General features: G+C 38.0%; 2 protein-coding genes across 2 annotated transcripts; both read left to right on the top strand.

The window, feature by feature from the left end:
• Positions 1–7,293: 7,293 nt before the first annotated feature.
• On the top strand, positions 7,294–8,106 carry LOC148720940 (uncharacterized; the record flags this gene model as incomplete). The annotated part of the gene is made up of 1 exon (XM_088739095.1): positions 7,294–8,106. A coding segment is annotated over one exon (813 nt), but the record flags the coding sequence as incomplete, so codon positions are not given.
• A 3,518-nt stretch (positions 8,107–11,624) lies between these two features.
• LOC148720939 (5-hydroxytryptamine receptor 1B-like) lies at positions 11,625–13,176 on the top strand. The gene has a single exon (XM_088738934.1). It carries the CDS (start codon positions 11,625–11,627, stop codon positions 12,570–12,572), a length of 948 nt encoding a protein of 315 aa, XP_088595060.1. The 3' UTR covers positions 12,573–13,176.
• The last annotated feature ends 6,060 nt before the right edge of the window (positions 13,177–19,236 follow it).

Below are 19,236 nucleotides of genomic sequence, written 5' to 3'. Positions count from 1 at the left end.
TTTTCTAGTTTGTCTAACTCTTTTTCGACTTGCTCTTTTAAAGCGTATGGAACCCTACGCGCTTTCACGAATACAGGTTTTGCATCGCCTCTCATAGTAATATGGGCCTCAAGGCCCGTCATACCTTTGTAACTCTCAGTAAACAATTCGCTATGTTTAGATAGCAACTCATTCAGTTGACTATCAGCACTCCTAGGGTCTCCCTTGGGAATACAAAATATCTCACCCCACTCAAACTTAATGTGCCGCAGCCAGTTTTTACCAAGTAAAGTAGGTTTTGCATCATAATTGGCTACAAGAATGGGTAGAGAGTATTGTTTACCCTTATACACTATGTCACACTGCATTTCCCCTGACACATCAAGTAATTCACCCGTGTATGTCTTAAGTGTTACTTTAGAAGGAGACAGAGGCTTGTCTGCAAACCTCTCTAGATATTCACTTCTACTCATTATTGAGAAATCTGCAGCTGTGTCTAACTCCATCATACACAGTTTACCATTGATTTCCATTTCTACAGTGTACCTACTGCAGTTAGGCTTGTTTTGGTCAAGCGAATTCAGAGAATAAATTCCTAATTCCTCATCCTCACACTCATCATTGCCTGATTCTGAAGCCTGTACACTATGAATTTTACCCTTTTTCTTTTCATCCTTACTGCGACAAACAGAAGCTAAAGGCCCAATCTTGGAGCACTTGTAGCATTTTGCTGACTTAAATTTACAAGACTGACCTGAATGATTACCCCCACACCTAGGACATGACAATTGTTCAGTGTTCTTCTTTTCAGTGTTTTTACTTCCTTGTTCTGTCAACTTGTTGACTTGAACAGTTTCACTGCGTGAAGGGTGAAATTCTTGGGTGTTCCTGTCTGCCATCTCCATGGTCTTGGCAATACTGCAAGCCTTTTCGAATGTGAGGTCATCTGTGTTCAGTAGTTTGTTTTGTATCTTCGGATTGTTCAGTCCGCATACGAATCGGTCACGTAACGCCCGATTGAGGAATTCACCATAATTACAGTGGACCGCCAATCTCTTCAAAGCCAGCACATAATCGCTAACTGATTCTTCGGATTTTTGATTTCGCGTGCCAAAGTGAAAACTTTGTGCGATTTCCAGGGGCTTCGGGTTGTAGTGTTTCTCCAAGACTTCCACAATGTTAGTGAATGACACATCCTTCGGTTTAGTGGGCGCCAATAAGTTGCTGAGGGTTGTGTATACCTCTGGCCCCACTTCTGTCAGGAAAATGGCACGTTTCCTGTTCGCTACCACAAGGTTGGTGGCAGCGCTTCCCTCTCCTGTTGTCGTTACAATGTTGTTGGCTGTAAAGAACATTTCCATCCTCTCAACGTAGGCACTAAACGTTTCACGTGCGACGTTGAACTCGCCAACACGTCCAAATAATCCACTCGCACTAGTGCTGGCCATCTTCTATGCCACAACACACACAGCGTTGTCCAAAGACCTTGCACTTTTGAATGACGTGGAAAAACATCCCATCCTCGTCGCCAAAATGTAATATATTGCTAGTGATATAAACCCACGAGGTCAAACAAAATGGCCGCTTCAACACAACTTTATTCCCGCAATGTATTCTGGTACATACACAGTAACCTTAGAGGGTACTTAATATATTACAATCATCATCAGACCTACTGATCCATCTGGTAGCTCTTCGCTGAACAGCCTCCAATTTGTCAATGTTACGTTTAGTATAAGGGTTCCAAGTTTAACATGAGTATTCCAATAAGGGTCTCACAAGACTACAATAAAGTGTTCTCATGGTTTCAACATCATTGAAGTCCCTACAAGTCCTTTTTACCAACCTTAAAACCCTATTGGTCTTAGCAGTTATTCTATCTATATGCTGGTTCCATGAGAGACCACTAGCAGTAAATAATCCTAAATCTTTATAAACATTAACACATTCCAAAGGTTGACCCTCAATGTTATACTCCCCAACTAAGGGTGCCTTTTTCCTGGTTATTCGCAGGATCTTACATTTCTTAGTATTAATTGTCATCTTGTTCATCTCACACCAATCTGATATTTTATCAATGTCACTTTAAAAAGAGGACAGATCTTGATAATCATGGCATAAAGAATGCAAGGAAAAAAGCATGTACCTTTCCTGCAGCTCCAAAGAGCAAAAGAAAACTTTGTGTGCAAAATAACAATGACATAGAAGATCCTTTTTCAGCTTTGGATGTTGATTATTTCTGCGATTCGAGGGATCGAAAACGTAGTTGTGCACGAGCAGAGGTGAGAACATTCGAAGTAAACTCGTTGATTTCTGTTACATTGTCGACACTCTTGTAACAGGTTTTACCCTAGTCCCAGAGGTTCTCTTGTCTCTAAGTTGAAAATGATGGATTTGCCGTAACCAGTTGGCAAGATGGCGAACACATCTTCACGATTAAGCAAAGCAAACAAAGCGTCGTTTTGTTCATTTGCGAGTTGATCTATCTCTGGAAAACGATTCTCCAGATTCAAATGACCTATTGTGTCAAAATAACGTTCCGATAACACCATGTTCTGATGATAAATATACTGAAATTTGTCTTCTTTTAAAGCATGTTTACAAGTCTCGTGGAGCAATGCGATCTTGTGGTGTGATACTTGCCACACTCCTGTGTATAATATTGGCAATGCTAAAGCTACCAACTGTCCGGTCCCTCGGTACGATATCGGAATACTACACCCTCCCCCACATATTTTTTCACTGGCCAATCACTGGTATCGAAAAAAAACAGCCAATCAGATCGCCACGATCATCAGCTGAATGCACCAAAGTGAGGTTCTCAACGATCTCCACCAGAGGTTCTCTCGACTGCTTGCTGTTTCGCAGCTCGTTGTCGGTGCTTGGCGCCGATTTTTTTAGGGAGAAGAGATTTATCCTTTTTTTTTTAGAGAGAGGAGAACCTCTGGGACCAGGGTACTTAACTAGCCGCTCTACCTTTTTAATTTCCTGCACTCTTGAAAGCTGGATTCTTTTCCGATTCACACATGATTCACATACATGCATAGCAGGCTATGTGTTATGCAAAGTGTCTTTATTTACTTTAACGGCCACAAGCGTGGAAAGAATTATCGCCCTGTTGTTGGGGTTGAGATACAAACGAATCTAGTGACTTTAAAGCGCATATGTGATATTGTAGCTCCGTTTTGGGTTGCATCCCTTGTCTGTGCTCTCTCTTACATCAGCAGTTGTCTCAGTCGCTTCCTACACAGAGCTTTTCAAATTATATTATTTTATGATACTATATGAGGCACAAGTTATTCATTGAGCAAGTTTTTATTCGTATTTTTTAAAAAAAGCGAACGAAAACACTAGAACCACGTCTTAATGTTTTTCAAGCGATGGCACTCACCATAAACACAACAGTACATAAAAGAAACGATGATATGAATTCATGCATGGTAATGAAAAGCTAGTGAGCCTTTTCGTTGGACTTTGCCGTCTTGTCTAACCACTTAAAGTTGTGGTGAAGGAGATCTGATTGATGAATTTTTTTCTTGACGGTAAAACAATAGAGCACATGACGTGAACGTCATATTGCAATACCAGCCGGTCAAAACTAATGAGACAGTACTAAATTTAAATTTGTTCAGCTTAAATGGAAAAATGACCGGCCTTTATTCTGGGGCCTTTAAAAGGCTGAAGCTAATTAAAACGTCACAATATTGCTTTTAACTTACAAATCGTTTCCTTTTATTTGATAATGTAAATACAAGAAAGATCATTGAACGCTAAAAAAGAATTGGCATGTTTCCCATTTAAAAGGATTTCGCGGCTGCATGTTTAAAGAGTAAACGTTGGTGAAAAGGCTAATGACCAAAGCAGGGTTCCATCACACATCTTAGAAGAAAAACAGACATGTCTTTTGACAGAGTAAGCAGTTCGTATAAGGGCTCTTGCCATGTATCGAACATGGCACCATGCAAAAAGGCTGTGAACAGTGCACAGTGGCTGCAGTTGGCGTTAATTGTTTGCTATGCACCATTCTTTATAGTGGCAGTTGTGGTCGCTCAAAGTAAAATATAATCATACATAATCGTCGCTCGGGACGAAGCAGTTGTCCTCATGTTCTTGAACACAACATGAAACCCGTTTCTTTACTGCTGGAGGATTAGTGAAGTAAGAGAGGCAATAAAGCAGACAATCAGACAAGCGCTTTGCTGTCCATGGAATTAGATCCTCTCCTAGTTATACTCGAATTGATACTTCAAAGCTGAGCCACGATTATTATTTGAGAACGCTCGTTGAATATGTCATCGTTGCTCGAGGTTTGCTGATAACTTTTTTTTTTTTTTTCACTTTTTGCACGTGAATACGAAAATTCCTAGAACCGGTTCACAATATGTGGTGCATGCCATTGTTAAAATACAAAACTACCGCTACCGTTTTTTATAAAACAATAACATCCTAGAGGAAATTTCCGGAGCGAGAAGTACTTATGGTGCAGCAGGCTCAGGTAAGACATTACATTCCTTGCTGCAATTAAAGCCGAAAACTTGGAGACGGCTGTTTTTTAGGCTGGATTGTCAGATGAACGTAACCAAAAACCGACACAAGGTGGAACGCAGCTAAGATTTTATGACCAGTCATCACGGTTCCCCTTCGTTGATAGGTGGATTACAACAGTAATCAATTTTTTTGTCTGCTGTCAACATTCGCCTCTCCTTCACAGCTTTTCTTAGCAATTCTCTTATCCTAGGTGCCGTTCACAAACATCTTCCTGTTATCCGCCGTCAACAGATTTTGTTAGCACATTGGGAGGAAAGATAGCTTGAACAAATTCGCTGTGCAAAGGATACCTGGAGTTGTGGATCCCATAACATTTTCTTAATGTACCAGTGCCTTGCTGATAAACTGATGAATTTTGGTGACCAGTAATATAACAGAAGGTGAGGGTGACTTGAGTTTATCCCCCTTTCTTAGTGGTGCTCATTCTCCTCCCCACAGCATTTCTCGGCAATTCTCTTATCCTTGTTGCCCTGCACAAGGAATCTTGCCTAGCAACAACTGATCTCTTGGTTGGTCTTGTCAACCCGCCTCTCTACCTTTTTTGATTTTCTGCACTCTTGAAAACCGGATCATTTTCCGATTCACACATGATTCACATATATACATAACAAGCTATGTGTTATGCGGAGTGTCTTTGTTTACTTTGACGGTCATAAGCGTGGACAGAATTATCGCCCTGTTGTTGGGGTTGAGATGCAAACGAAGAGTAACTTTGAAGCGCACATAAGCTATTGTAGTTCTGTTTTGGGTTGCATCCGTTGTCTGTGCTCTCTCTTACATCAGTAGTTTTCTCAATCGCTTCCCACACAAAGCTTTTCATATTATATTATTTTATGATATTATAAGATACTCAGGCAGTTATTGGTATATTTTATTTCTTAAGCTTATCACGAAAGAAAGCGAACGAAAACACTAGAACTACATCTTAAGAATGTTTTTCAAGCAACGACACTCGCCATAAATACAACAGTACATTAATGAAACGAAGATACGCATTTATGCATGGTAAAGGAAAGCTAACCAGACTTTTAGTCAGTGGATTTTGCCGTCTTGTTTAACTTTCTTGTTAACGTTGCTCTTAAAGTTGTAGTAAAGGAGATCTGATTGATGAATCTGTTTCTTAACGGTAAAACAATTTTGATTCCTTCTTCCTTCTAAAATAAAGCAATTGACGTTAATGTCATATTGCGATACGAGCCGGTCAAAACGAATGAAGCAGTAATAAATTTGAATTTGTTCAGTTTTACTTGAAAAATGACGGGCTTTTTTTTCTGGGGTTTTAAAATGATGAAGCTAATTAAAACGTCACAAATTGCTTTTAACTCACAAATTGTCTCTTTTGATTAGATAATGTATACTAAATACAAGGAACATCAATGAAAGCCAAAAGAAGTGGCAGTTTCTTAGTTAAAAGGATTTCGCGGCCGCATTTTAAAGAGTAAACGCTAGTGACAAGGGTGATGACAAAAACAGGATTACATCACGTACATCTCAGAAGAAAAATAGACAGGTCTTTTGACAGAGCAAGCAGTTCGTATAAGGGTTCTATAAGGAAAGGGACCTCTATTGAGGAAGATTTTTAAGGTAGATGTTATTAAGAAAGTAAATTGGTCGTGGCTGGGCAGGTGCTGTGGAAACAAAATAGTCTCTTGTCACAAACAGTTAAAATTAGCCTACAGGAAAAGACCCTTTTTTGTCTTAAAGAAATACTGTTGTCTTCTGTAAAAATTTTATTCAAAATATCCTTTCAGAAAATGTTAAGTATCAATGGTTTTGTTTTGATACCAGATCATTTGCCTAAACTTTCTTGAGTGAATTTGTTCAATGGGGAGAAAAAAACCACAATAAAATTTTCCGTGGCAAAGAAACATACTTTATGCAATTTATTTACCATCTACCCTTCTTAGACAGTTCGCGTACTGAGAAGAAAGAGTTTCTATATCCAGTACTGAAATAATGATAGCAATGACTGTGTCCGTCATTCTGATTCAGCCTGAGATACCTAGAGAGTAAGCAAACAGGTTTAGAAAACACCTTTGTTAAGTAATAAAATCTCCCTTTTTTTTTGGTGTAAAAGGAGAATTGTCGATGTGCTTCTAATGAAGTCAGTTCATATGAATATTGTCCGAAATTGAACGTAACACTCCATCTTCTCCACTCAGTTAAAGGTGAATTTTCTACCTGAGAAGATATAGTTGACAATAATTTGGAAATAATGATAGTATCAAAGATGTATGTACGTTTCACTCTTGATGCCGGCGAATTCATTCATATTTTGGTCACTTCACCTGAATGAACTTTCATCAATGTGGGTGCTAATCAAGTTTTCATCTTATTTGTGTGAAGTTAAGACTTGAATCATTAGCCGCCTCAACAAACTGGAATTGCGAAGTTAAATAACTTGGTCTGAGAAAAAATTGAATTCGTAACAATCTCCAAATTTATCATATCATTTAGATGTAAATTAATTCGAATATATCAAAATAGTTTTGTATCCGAGCGATTGTTTATCGCACTGTTAAAATACTGATATTTTAGCTGTCTCTATTTTTTCCTATTATTGCTATTTCATCTCTAAGGTACCCAACAGTTTTTTGACGCACTTGAAATGAGTAAACGTTGGTGAGGAAGTCTTTATGTGTTTATTTAAAGAAAAATTCAGTTATCGTCGCTCGGCATGCGCTGTTTTCTACGAAATATTTCTTGTTCCAAGAACATACAACCTCTGTACAAGAAGAAGGAAACGAATAGTAATAATAATAACGCCAACAAAAGATCCAAGAAGAGAGGTGGCAAGGAAAGTTCCTCTCGGCGAGGTGGGAAGACGACAACCTGAATCAAAGGGGGTGTTGGGATTGGCTGAGGAGCTGGACGGAGGTACCCTCGCACACTATTGCGGGGATTGTAGAGTTATACGAGCAGCTTACACCAACAAAGCTGTATACAGCGATGAAAGTGAGAATAACACAGGTCAATGCTATTATGTGTAGGATGTGCAACAAAGCACACGAGAGCCTTCCCCGTGTCCTGCCCGGCTGCCCGGCTCTCGCGCAAAAAAAGTGCTTGTCGAGACACGATGCGGCCCTCAAGGTCTTGTTTTTCGAGAAGCTGAGGGATTTGGAACTGATAGATGCGGCCCCCCCCTGGTACTCGTCCGTAGATCCTAAACCAGTCTATGAGTCCCAGGAGGCCAAGGCCCTCTGGGATATTCCAGTGTATGCGGAGCGCAGTTTTGTGAAGCAGAATAGAGTAGATGTGCGTTTCATTGACGTCAAGATGAAAGAGGTGATAGCTGTGGAGATGTCGTGCCCGTGGATAGACAATGGGCTGGCGAAGACCGCGGAGAAGACTGCAAAGTATGGTCCTTTGAGGTGGGAGATGGCTCAGCAGTATCCAGGATACACCATCAAACAACATAATATCATCATTGATGCCCTGGGTGGATGGTCGAGAAATGTGGACGTGTCTATGATAGAGCTATTCGGAGGCCGGGGAGAGGGGATCCTAAGAAAAATGCAGAAAGCTGTCCTTTCGAACACCTTGAACATTTCAAGAACTTTTAAAATTATCACCAGATAGCTAAGGAGCTCACTTATATAACTTTTAGAGACTTTTCGTAACTAAGTTTCTTGTATTTATCAGATTATTAGATATATATATGTATTTTATCATTTAATTTTTATTGATTTATTTATTTACGTTTTCAAAGTTTAGAAAGATTTTATTCCTACGCGCAACCCGAGCCACGTTTATTGCCCCAGTCTGTGTATGATCTTATGGCAAACATAAGTTTTTACAACTGTCGGATAATAATAATAATAATAATAATAATGGGAAAGCATGTTTTTAGAAGAGATGCTGGAAGTGGATCGAAGTCACATGATTTTGTTAATGTCTTCGCAGCTAGTTTCTTTACCATATCCAAAGTAACTTACTAAAAGTTGTGAATCTGCACATCGCACAGAGGTCTGTCAATAGTATGAGATGAACTGAGGTCATTCTTAGGAACTCTCTCTGTAAATGCATTGTGTATCTTGTCAATTTTACTGATGAAAAAATTGTTGAATGCATCCGCGAGGCTGATGGAATCAGGAAAACAGGAAGGATAGTGTTGTACTTTCTGTTTCTGAAGTAATTTGTTAACAGTTTTAAATAACATCCTCTGATCACCTGAGAAATCACTGATAACGGTGGTGTAATAAGATGATTTCGCTGAGTCTATTAAATTGTTAACAACGCTGCATTAGTGAACGTGTAGTTCGCGATCACTTGGAAGTAGGGTAGAACGCCACTTTCTTTCTAGTTTTCTTCTAATGCGTTTATTTTGAGCAATCTCAGTTGAATACCAGCTGGGTGCTGATGGACGAACTGTAACCACACGTTGCTTGATATGTGCATGTCGGTCTAACAACAAGCGCAGCACGTTATCATATTGATAAACCAAGATGTCTAAGTGATAAGATGGTTCTTCAATTAAAGCGGAATTATTAATGTCATCACAGAGGGCATCATAGTCAATTGAGCGTAGTTTTCGATAGTTCCTAGTTTCCTTCCTGGACATAGGTTTCTGTAGCAGCAGATTAATTTTTACAGCAGAATGGTCTGAGATCACGGCGTCAAAAATTAAACTATCAGTAAAGAATGCGTCATTTGATTTGGTAATCGCAAGATCGAGAGTATGACCGCTAATATGAGTGGCTTCGGTGACATGTTGCCTGAGATTGTAGGACTCCAGAATATCCACGAACCTTCTAGCTTGAAAATTATCGCCATCATCCACATGTAGGTTAAATACGGAACAATATCGACAACAAATTCACTAGAGGTGGAGCACAGGCGAAAACGTGTGGAGAACTGCTAAGCTCCCACTCTTTGGAGGGTGGGCCTCAACAAGAATCAGCAGCAGTTAACACTCTCCTATCCATCACAGCGTTTCTTGACAATTCTCTTATCCTTTTTCCCCTTCAAAAAGAGTCTTCCCTTCAGTTCTCATTGTTTTCATGACTAACTTCATCGGAAACCTCACTGAGTTCAGTTAACAGGTAGGTGGCACTATCATTGACAGCATCCTCTAAATCGATCGACGCTAAAAGCTTTCGTCTTCTATATAGGTCGTAAAGGACATCTGAGTCGAATAAAAACCCGAGAAAAAAATTCGAGATTTGGTCCGCAATGTTAAAAATTGGCAGATGGAGTGACAGCTTCGACTCCATTTTCTTTATTCTGAAAGAGCGCGCCCTTTCAACCAATGACAGCGCGTGTTATATCCGAACTCTATTATAAATTTTATTAGATAGTAAGAGATAAGAAGCTCAAATAATATTGTTGTTCGAGGTTTGTACATAGTCTGTTGGGAATATTTCATTTGTTAATTTATGTATTTTTGTGTTGTGAATACTTCCCCCATCAATCTATGCTTTTTATGAGATACAATGAAATATATGAAGTTCATATATTTTGTACTGCGGTATTAGATACATATGGTGCACGATCCTCGCAGTAGATAGCGCTATTTAAGCAATAGCGAAAATCAGACCTGAAAAAAATCAGGCCTGTACGGGATTCGAACCACTGACCTCTGCGATACTAGTGCAGCGCTCTACCAATTGAGCTAACAAGCATAGCGCTATCTATTGCGAGGATCGTGCATCATATGTATCTAATACCGCAGTACAAAATATATGAACTTCATATATTTCATTGTATCTCATTTATCACTTTCACGGGTTTATTACGAATCAACTTAACGGCCTGCTCCCAGTTGGCTTGTTAGCTCAATTGGTAGAGCGCTGCACTAGTATCGCAGAGGTCAGTGGTTCGAATCCCGTACAGGCCTGATTTTTTTCAGGTCTGATTTTCGCTATTGCTTAAATAGCGCTATCTACTGCGAGGATCGTGCATCTTATGCTTTTTATGTTTATTAATGTCAATCATCGAACAATACTACTGATTTCTGTAGCGCAAAGCCCTGTGGGGCTGTCACTTCTAATCGAGTAATTATTAAAACAAAATGGCTTGTTGTGTCCACTACATAGCTTTCTTTTAACGGAAACAACTGAAAGAAAGGCAATAGAATCACTAATCATATCTTTTCAAGAGTATTGTTCGTGCTAGCTAGCTACCAATGATCATGAATACGGCAAGGCACAATTGAAGAAAGATATGCATACATTTTACTTTCATGTATAATCTTCTTTTAGCAATAGAAAAGTATTCGATAAAACTTCAAAGAGTAGTTAGACAGAGTTTTTTTAATTTCAACGTTTTTTTCCTAACTTAAAGAAAGAGGCTTACAATTGATGCCATATTGCAAAACGAGTTGCATTGGTCGACGTTTAGTCTCGGATTTGTTTCTTATCAGAAAAATTTCCGTAATGCTTTTAGATATGTAAAAAGGTTCCGTTGCTTGTGTATGTTAAACAAACTTTAAGAATGCGTATGAAATAAAATTGACCATAACCGGCTGTTTTAGTTTCTTTATTTTTAGCTTGCTTAGGCTGATAACGATTCAAGCTTCAACTTTACACAAATGACATGTATTCATAGTTAGTAAATTTATTTTCCGAGGGCCGCAAAGTTATTAGCCTTTGGTTATCAAGTGTTAACCCTCTTTAGATAAATTCTTTATTATTATTATCATTATTGTTGTAGGAACATTTGATTGACACCCTAACCTGTCAATAAAAGTAAGTCAGCTTACGAGCTGGTTCTCGTTATCAGCATTGCGGTACGTCGTACTGAAGCGTTGATAATGAGCGCCTCGCCGTGGGCTAAGTAATAAGGGATAGTTTGTCGCACATAGAAAACAATAACAATGTTCCAGGCGTTTATATAAATTTGCCTCTTATTCCATTTTCATACGTGATATACCAGACAAGTTAAAGCCACGAAAATAAGCTTTTTGACACAACAGACAAATTTGTCTGTGACGTTTCTTAAACGAGTAAAAAGTGATGAGAAAATCTTTATCTTATTATTATGCAGGAAATGAGTAAGTTTATAGTGATTGTTGTTGTGTTGCTGTTTTGATGAAATATTCGTTTTCGCTACAATCACAGATAACCTCAGTTCAAGAAAAAGGAAACGAATACAGAATCATGTCGACAACAAATTTCACTGGAGGTGGAACAGAGACCAAGACATTTCAAAAACTGTATTGTTCCCCCTCTTTGGTTGGTGGGCTTCAACAAGAATTTAAAATTTCTCTCCTAAAAATCTACATTCTCCTCTCCATCACAACATTTCTTGGAAATTCTCTTATCCTAGTTGCCCTCCACAAAGAGTCTACCCTTCATCCGCCGTCCAAACTCTTGTATCGTTGTCTGGCAACAACTGATCTGTTGGTTGGTCTTGTTGCCCAGCCTCTCCAAGCTACCTATTGGATGTCCGTGGCTCGCGAACAATGGATTCTTTGTCAATACGCATATGACGCCAAATTTCTTACAGGCTATACATTATGCGGAGTGTCTTTGATGACAATGACCGCCATAAGCGTGGACAGACTTCTCGCCCTGCTGTTGGGGCAAAGATACAAACAAATTGTAACTTTGAAGCGCACATACATCATCATAGCTGCCTTTTGGATTGTATCTACTGTCAATGCCTTATCCTACACATTAGATTACCGTATAGTCAATTGGTATGGCCATATAGTTATACCATCTTGCCTTGTTATTTCAGTCGCCTCGTATATAAAAATTTTTCGGGGTCTCAGTAATCATCAGGGTCAAGTACAAGATCATGTCCAACAACAGCCGAGCCAATCAAATTCACTGAACATGGCGCGATACAAAAGGGCAGTGTATAGTGCACTGTGGGTGCAGTTAGCACTGGTAGTTTGCTATGCACCATCCTTTATAGTGGCAGTTGTAATCGCTGACAGTAAAACATATTCATCACACTTAGTGGTATTAAGGGGAGCAGCAGGTGTCTTAATTTACTTTAACTCGACTTTAAACCCTTTCCTTTACTGCTGGAAGATAAGCGAAGTAAGACAAGCAGTGAAGCAGACAATAAGACAAGCGCTTTGTTGTCCATGGAGTTAGGTTATCCTCGACTTCTTTTAAACCTGAAAGTGTTTACACAATTATTTTATGAAAACGCCCGTCAATGTTATTAGATAGGACGAAGTAAGAAGTTCAAATAACATTGTTGTTCGAGGAACTATTTTATCTGTTAATGAATTTCTTTTTGTGTTGTGAATATTTTCCCCTTTATAGTATGCATTTTATGTTTATTAATGTCAATCATCGAACAATACTATTAATTTCTGTAAAGCAAAGCCCTGTGCGGCTCTCACTCTTAATCGAGTAATCATTAGAACAAAATGGCTTGTTGTGTGCACTAAATAGCTTTCTTTTAACGGAAACAACTGAAAGAAAGGCAATGGAACACTAACCCTATTTTTTCAAGGGTGTTGTTCGTGCTAGCTAGCTACCAATGATCATGTATACGGCAAGGCATAATTGAAGAAAGATATGCATGCATTTTACTTTCATGTTTAATCTTCTTTTAGTAATAGAAAAGTATTGGAGAAAAGTTCAAAGAGTAGTTGAAGGGAGTTTTTTTAATTTCAAGGCTTTTTTCCTGACCTAAAGAAAAAGGCTTTTTATTGATGTCATATTGCCAAACGAGTTGTATTGGTCGAAGTTTAGTCTCGAATTTGTTTTGCTATCAGAAAAATTAGTATCTCTTGTGACAGAAATAAGCATCACTTATTGAATAAGGGAACGTTGCTAAAAAATTTTCTGTGATAGCAATGGCACATACTTCTATATATATGTCCTTCATTCTGATTCAGCCTGAGATACCTGGAGATTAAACAAACAGGCTAAACAAACACCTTTGTTAAGTAATAATTTAGAAGTCTCTCATTTTTTTTGCGGTGTGAAAGGAGATGACTTATTTATGTGCTACAGAGGAAGAAAGTTTTAGGTGATCATCACCAGGAGGAAGTCCTTTGAAGGAAACATTCCTTACTGCAATAAACAGATTATCTGTGAGAAAAAAGGAAATGGCCGCTCATCAAACTGCAGAATTACTTCAGAAAGAACATGTCAGGAACAACACCAAATCATTGTTTTCGATCAATTGCACTTGGCATCTCTGTCAGTGTATAACTTATGCAAAAAGCCCATAATTTTTTTTCAATTATTTCCAGGCTGATGAGTGAATTATCTTGAACTCTGTATCTGATCAGAAGTTCAGTTTCCCGAAGCTGATAATACTTTTAAAGATTTCGAAATGAAAAAAATAGGTTAAACATTCATCAATGATGAACCCATTCGGAAAATTTTGTTCTGAATTGAGGGATCTTTTCTATCGTATTGTGAAATGAGGACAACATCACACATTTCTGATGGTGCATAGATTCTCCAGGAGATAGGAAAATTTCTATCACTCAGGGCGAATAAGGTTGACAATTTTTTAATCTTATCGGAGATCTTTATAAGGGAAAAGGCAGATGAAATATAGGAGATTGTCTGTTACAGACAGAGGATTCCCTAATGTATGATAATCGGTACAGATGACCTTCAAGAAAGTCCCGGACAAAATTGACGTAACATGTGACAGAACAAGCGGTTTGTGTGTACATTACAAGTTAGAAAGAAAACGCCTCTGGCAATAGTCCTGAATAATAGCAAGCCAAAGTTATTCTATTTGCATTGGATCCAATTTCATTTATTCCAAAGTCTTGCTAATAAAAAGACAAGAAAGGCATTTCTGTATCAAGCAAGCTTTCATCTATACAGTAGGTGATTGACTTCTTCTTGTAGCGATTTCCGTGTGTGATCAACGATTATCCTTTGATTACAGTTAAAGTTACATTCGAACAGTGAAGTGAACAAAATATTCTATTAAAAATATTAAAATATTAAAAATATCGGTATCAGAGACAAAGGGATGGATAGTGCAACCCTACTTACACTCTATTCACAATTTATTTCATTCCACCTCTTTATTTATTTGTTAAACTTCCACTGAGTTAAAAAATAAGCTCAATAGCAAAACGAAAAGCGAAATGCAAAAAGCTCAGTGAGGAATAATCACAAAAGAGCGAGCTCCAACTAGGTGAAAGTCCTCCAAAAAAAAAAAAAAAAAAAATTGGTGATATAAGACTAATTTAATGTCTTAAAAATATCTATATAAAATATGCAAATTCCTGAAATATATAAAATATACGTAAGTATAATAGTTTATAAGTAATTAGAAGCAACACTGGCGGAAACCAATTAAATTCCTGGTGGCAAAGCATTTAGGACACAAGGACTTCGAAGTAAAAACGCTGTCCTGATCGAACGTTTCGATAAGAGCTTTTTTGTAACGTTTAATTAATGATCCGTTGAAAGAAATAACACTAGATAAAGTTCTTAATGACAAAGGCAAAGAATTCCATAACTTAACAGTTCTGTTGAAATAGCTACGTTGAAAGAGAGACGTTCTACATTTCAAAGGCTGATAATCTACTGAGGAACAACTATTACGATCGAGTAGATCTAACTATTACTTTGGGCTGAATAAACTCTGTGATATCGATGGTATAGATGCCATTAATGGCCTTAAAGAAAAATAAATAAATCTCTGATTTCATACCAGTACGACTCTGGCAATAGGTTCAGTTAAATAAGCCTTTCTTTGTAGGGAATAAGAGCTAAAATATACTTTGTTGCTCTACGTTGAACTGCTTCGATTGTTCGAAGACCACCAATATGTAAGGGACTCCACACCTCACTTGCATAACCCAGATGAGATCGCACCACGCTCAGGTACAAGGAACGCTTGACTGTAGTTCCAAAACTAGGGTCAGATGTTCTGTAGAGAAAACCCAGCAAATTGTTAGCTTTGGATGATATGGAATAAAAGTGGGAACTCCATTTTAGATCGGTATTAAGAATAACACCAAGATCTTTTTGGGTATCGGTCTGAGAAATGACATGATTTCCAATATGATAGGAGCCTTGAAGTGGAGATTTCTTTCGAGTTACACGTATGGCTTCGCACTTCTTGAGATTAAACTTCATGCGCCAGTTAGTAAACCATTCAAGCACTTTATCAATATCCTGTTGAAAATTAGTTATATCAGACTCGGTGTGGATAGTGCGAGCAAGCTTGGTATCATCTGCGAAAAGGTAAGCCATAGTAGAGCTAGATAACACATCTGGTAAATCATTAATATGCCATAGGAAGAGCAGTGGCCCCAGAATACTTCCCTGGGGTACTCCTGAGAGCACAGGTAAGGATGAAGATGTTGCGCCTTTGATTAACACTTTCTGGGACCTATTTGTAAGATAATCTGCGAACCATTGGAACAGAGAGCCATCAATGGCAGAAGCTGCAAGTTTTTGTAATAGAAGGGAGTGAGAGACAGTGTCAAATGCTTTAAACAGGTCCAAGTAAACAACATCAGATTGGAGAGAGTTATCCAGGGCCTGTCCGATTTTATGAAGAAAGCAAAGTATCTGGGTGACTGTCGAGCGACAACTCAGAAATCCATGTTGCCGAGTCGATAAGGAACTGCTAAGATGGGTGATCAATCTATTGAAAATACATCTTTGGAGAACTTTGGATAAGGTACAAGGTAGGGAAATAGGTCTGTAATTCTCTTATTCGTCGGGAGCCTATAGCTACTCTCGCCTAGGCGTTGAGCGAGTAAAACACATCTTTTGTAATTCCCAAACCTCTCGCTTATTTCATATCTTTACGACCGCACGCTGAGCCAAGAACCTATCATAGACTCTACATTGTCAAAACGAAGACAAATCAGCTCGATTAAGTACTATCGGCTTCGTGTAATGCCTAAGTGTGTGCTTGCGGTGTTCTGAACCGAAGATCGACATGCAACACATCATTTTGCATTAGAGTTTCCTAGCACACATGAATGGGATTTTCCGTATTACGCATACAATCGCGCCTGCGTATTACCTTCTCCATTCCCCTAACTAGTTGCGAGCCCACAATGCAGTCGGCCGGTCATGCTAAAAATAGCGCCTTGTATGTACGGACGTACTGTCATAACCTACCAAAGTTTGGTGGTTCCACCAAATGTTATCGGTTTGATGGGTGTCTGTTTTTACTACCATTTTCTGAGTATGGGGCTACGCTGCGCGCGTAGCATCCAAACCTTAATTTGGTACCAAGATCCAAATAAACTAATAGCAGTGTTTCTTCTCTGAAATTCGGATGAAAATTGTCTGTTTTGTAAAGGTACATGTCACTTTTTATCTCATTGAATAACTAGGTTTTGTTTTTATTTTAGAGAATCTAATTTCTCAGTAATTCGCAGCTTCTTCGGTTCTGCAAAATCGCTGAGACTGCTCCATCATAGTGTATATTTGCCTTAAAAATAAAAAAAATAATAATAAAAAGGGAAACAAAACGTTAAGTATATTAACTGAGTAATAATAATAATGATAATAATAATAATAATAATAGGCTTTATTTAGAGAGGGTAAAAGCACTTCACAGTAGCCCTAAGACACTGATGACTCTGTGGCCCTTAAAACAATTACAAATATAGATGCTACAACTAATAACTATAAAATATACCATATTTAAAAATGCAAAGACTAGCAAAAACTAACGATAAAAACCAACGTTTCGGTGTCATCATGACGCCATTGTCAAGGAGAAATAAAAAATAAAGTTTGTGGCAAGGGGTAACACTAAATTATCATAAATATGTTACGAGCTAATTAAAGTGTAACATATTTATGCTAATTTAGTGTTACACCTTGCCACAAACTTTATTTTTTATTTCTCCTTGACAATGGCGTCATGATGACACCGAAACGTTGGTTTTTATCGTTAGTTTTTGCTAGTCTTTGCATTTCTAAATCTTCATATTTAAAAAGGATAAAATATAATGAATAGTTCATAGAAGACATTATGACAAAGAAAATAAAAAACAATATAATACATATATACAAATTACAGTCTAAGGCGCATCGCAGCCTTTTGTTCAGTTAGAAAGGATTTAAAAACATTGTGCTTAAAACTTGCTAGCGAGCCATTATTTCTTATATTATAATTCATGCAATTCCAGTCCTTTATAGTCCTAATAGTGAAAGTACGACCTCCTTCTGTTTTTCGTTTATACTTGGGGCACATCAGATGAGTAATTTTAAGCCCCAAAGGTTGCTACCTAAACGGTTTTTTGCCTATTTGAAAGATTAGGACCACCTTCTACAACAGAAAACTTTTTCAGCAAATTGTCTTTTTTCACTTGAAAAAAAAAACGGGAAGTTAATATGTCTTAATTAGCATTACGGACATACCTAGACATTTGACAGAGACATTTGAGCATCAAAGTAAGAACAATCATACTTACCGTTTTTTGAAAAGAAGATCGTAAATGAACTTTTATCCAGGACAATTTCACCTCTTGAAAGCGAGGGACACTAGCTATGCTAGAAATTATTCTCTTGCATTTCGTGACTTAATAGACAATTGTTTCGTTCTTGACAGCACCTGCCCGGCGACGATTACGTAAACCTTACCTTTCTTAATTTAAATTTACAGAAACTTAGTAAATTCCCTTTTTTATAAAATACAAGTACTGTACGTCAGTCATGCTTTTTCTGTCACAAGAGATGCCAATCTCCCCTAAGGAGATGCATTACATATAACTTATTTTTAATCAGTTTCCCTGCAACATACTCTAAAAAGTCTCTTCTTAAATGCAAAAAAATTTTTATTTTACAGCAACATGAAAGATAGAAATATCCTTTCCCGGAGGAAAATTTTCTGCAAATTTTTTTGGCATTAAGTTAGGTAGGATGTGTGAAATCTAAAACCAACCAAGTGTTTATCCAACCGATTATTTACTTCAATCTTGGGATGAATTTTAATTAAGGGATGAGGATATAAAAATTTGAGCTCTTACCAAGATTTACGATATGATCCAAGAGCCAACTGTAGTAAAGAGAAGTGACCTTGATAAGATCTTGAGATGAATACCGCCGCCCAAGTAGCCCAATGGATAGTGCGCTGGATTGTTGTGCGGGAGGTCGAGGGTTCGAGCCCCGGCCGGACTAACACTCAAGGTCTTGAAATAATTGAGATGAATTTGCAACCTTTCTATAACATCAAGAAATGGTTAGATATTCTAGTCTTCTCGGATAGGGACGAATAAATGCGCAATAATTGGCGCAGGCTGTTGCGGTGTCCCTGCCGATCGGCGAAGCTAATAAAGTAAAGTAAAGTAAGTAAACAAGTGTTGGATGTCAGCTTCAATTTGTAGAGGCTTTGCGAATTATAATCAGCTTCAGGAAGCTGAATTTGATTATTCGACGTAAAACATCAAGCATGGAAACTGTTTTGGTCGCAGACAGCCCCATACCTTTTGTTTTTTTCTGTACGCCTGACATCCTACTTAAATTAAAAACGGAGGCAATTGCTCGTCAGATACGAAATGGTACGTTTCTAACTGTTCAAGTCGCCTCTTTAACCGTGTCTGCGTTCCACTATCCTTCATGCTTTGGGCTACTTCAACTATTTCGTTGCCCTTCTAAGTCGGGATAACTTATCAGCAAACTGTCTACTGTTGCATAAAATAACAAGAAACTTTATCACTAAATAAAGCTGTTTGCCAAACCTGCATATTTGATATAACTATGAATTAGTTTAACTTTATCACTAAATAAAGCTGTTTGCCAAACCTGCAGGTAAACTGTCTAAAAATGAAGACAGCTAATTTAAGTAATACTTACT

This window comes from Stylophora pistillata, chromosome 11, assembly GCF_964205215.1.
Source record: "Stylophora pistillata chromosome 11, jaStyPist1.2, whole genome shotgun sequence".
Classification (NCBI taxonomy): domain Eukaryota; kingdom Metazoa; phylum Cnidaria; class Anthozoa; order Scleractinia; family Pocilloporidae; genus Stylophora; species Stylophora pistillata.
This window is presented reverse-complemented; position numbering and strand designations above follow the sequence as displayed.

Excerpts from the sequence above, each read along its gene's own strand:
- LOC148720939 (XM_088738934.1), top strand. The coding sequence starts at position 11,625 with ATGTCGACAACAAATTTCACTGGAGGTGGAACAGAGACCAAGACATTT.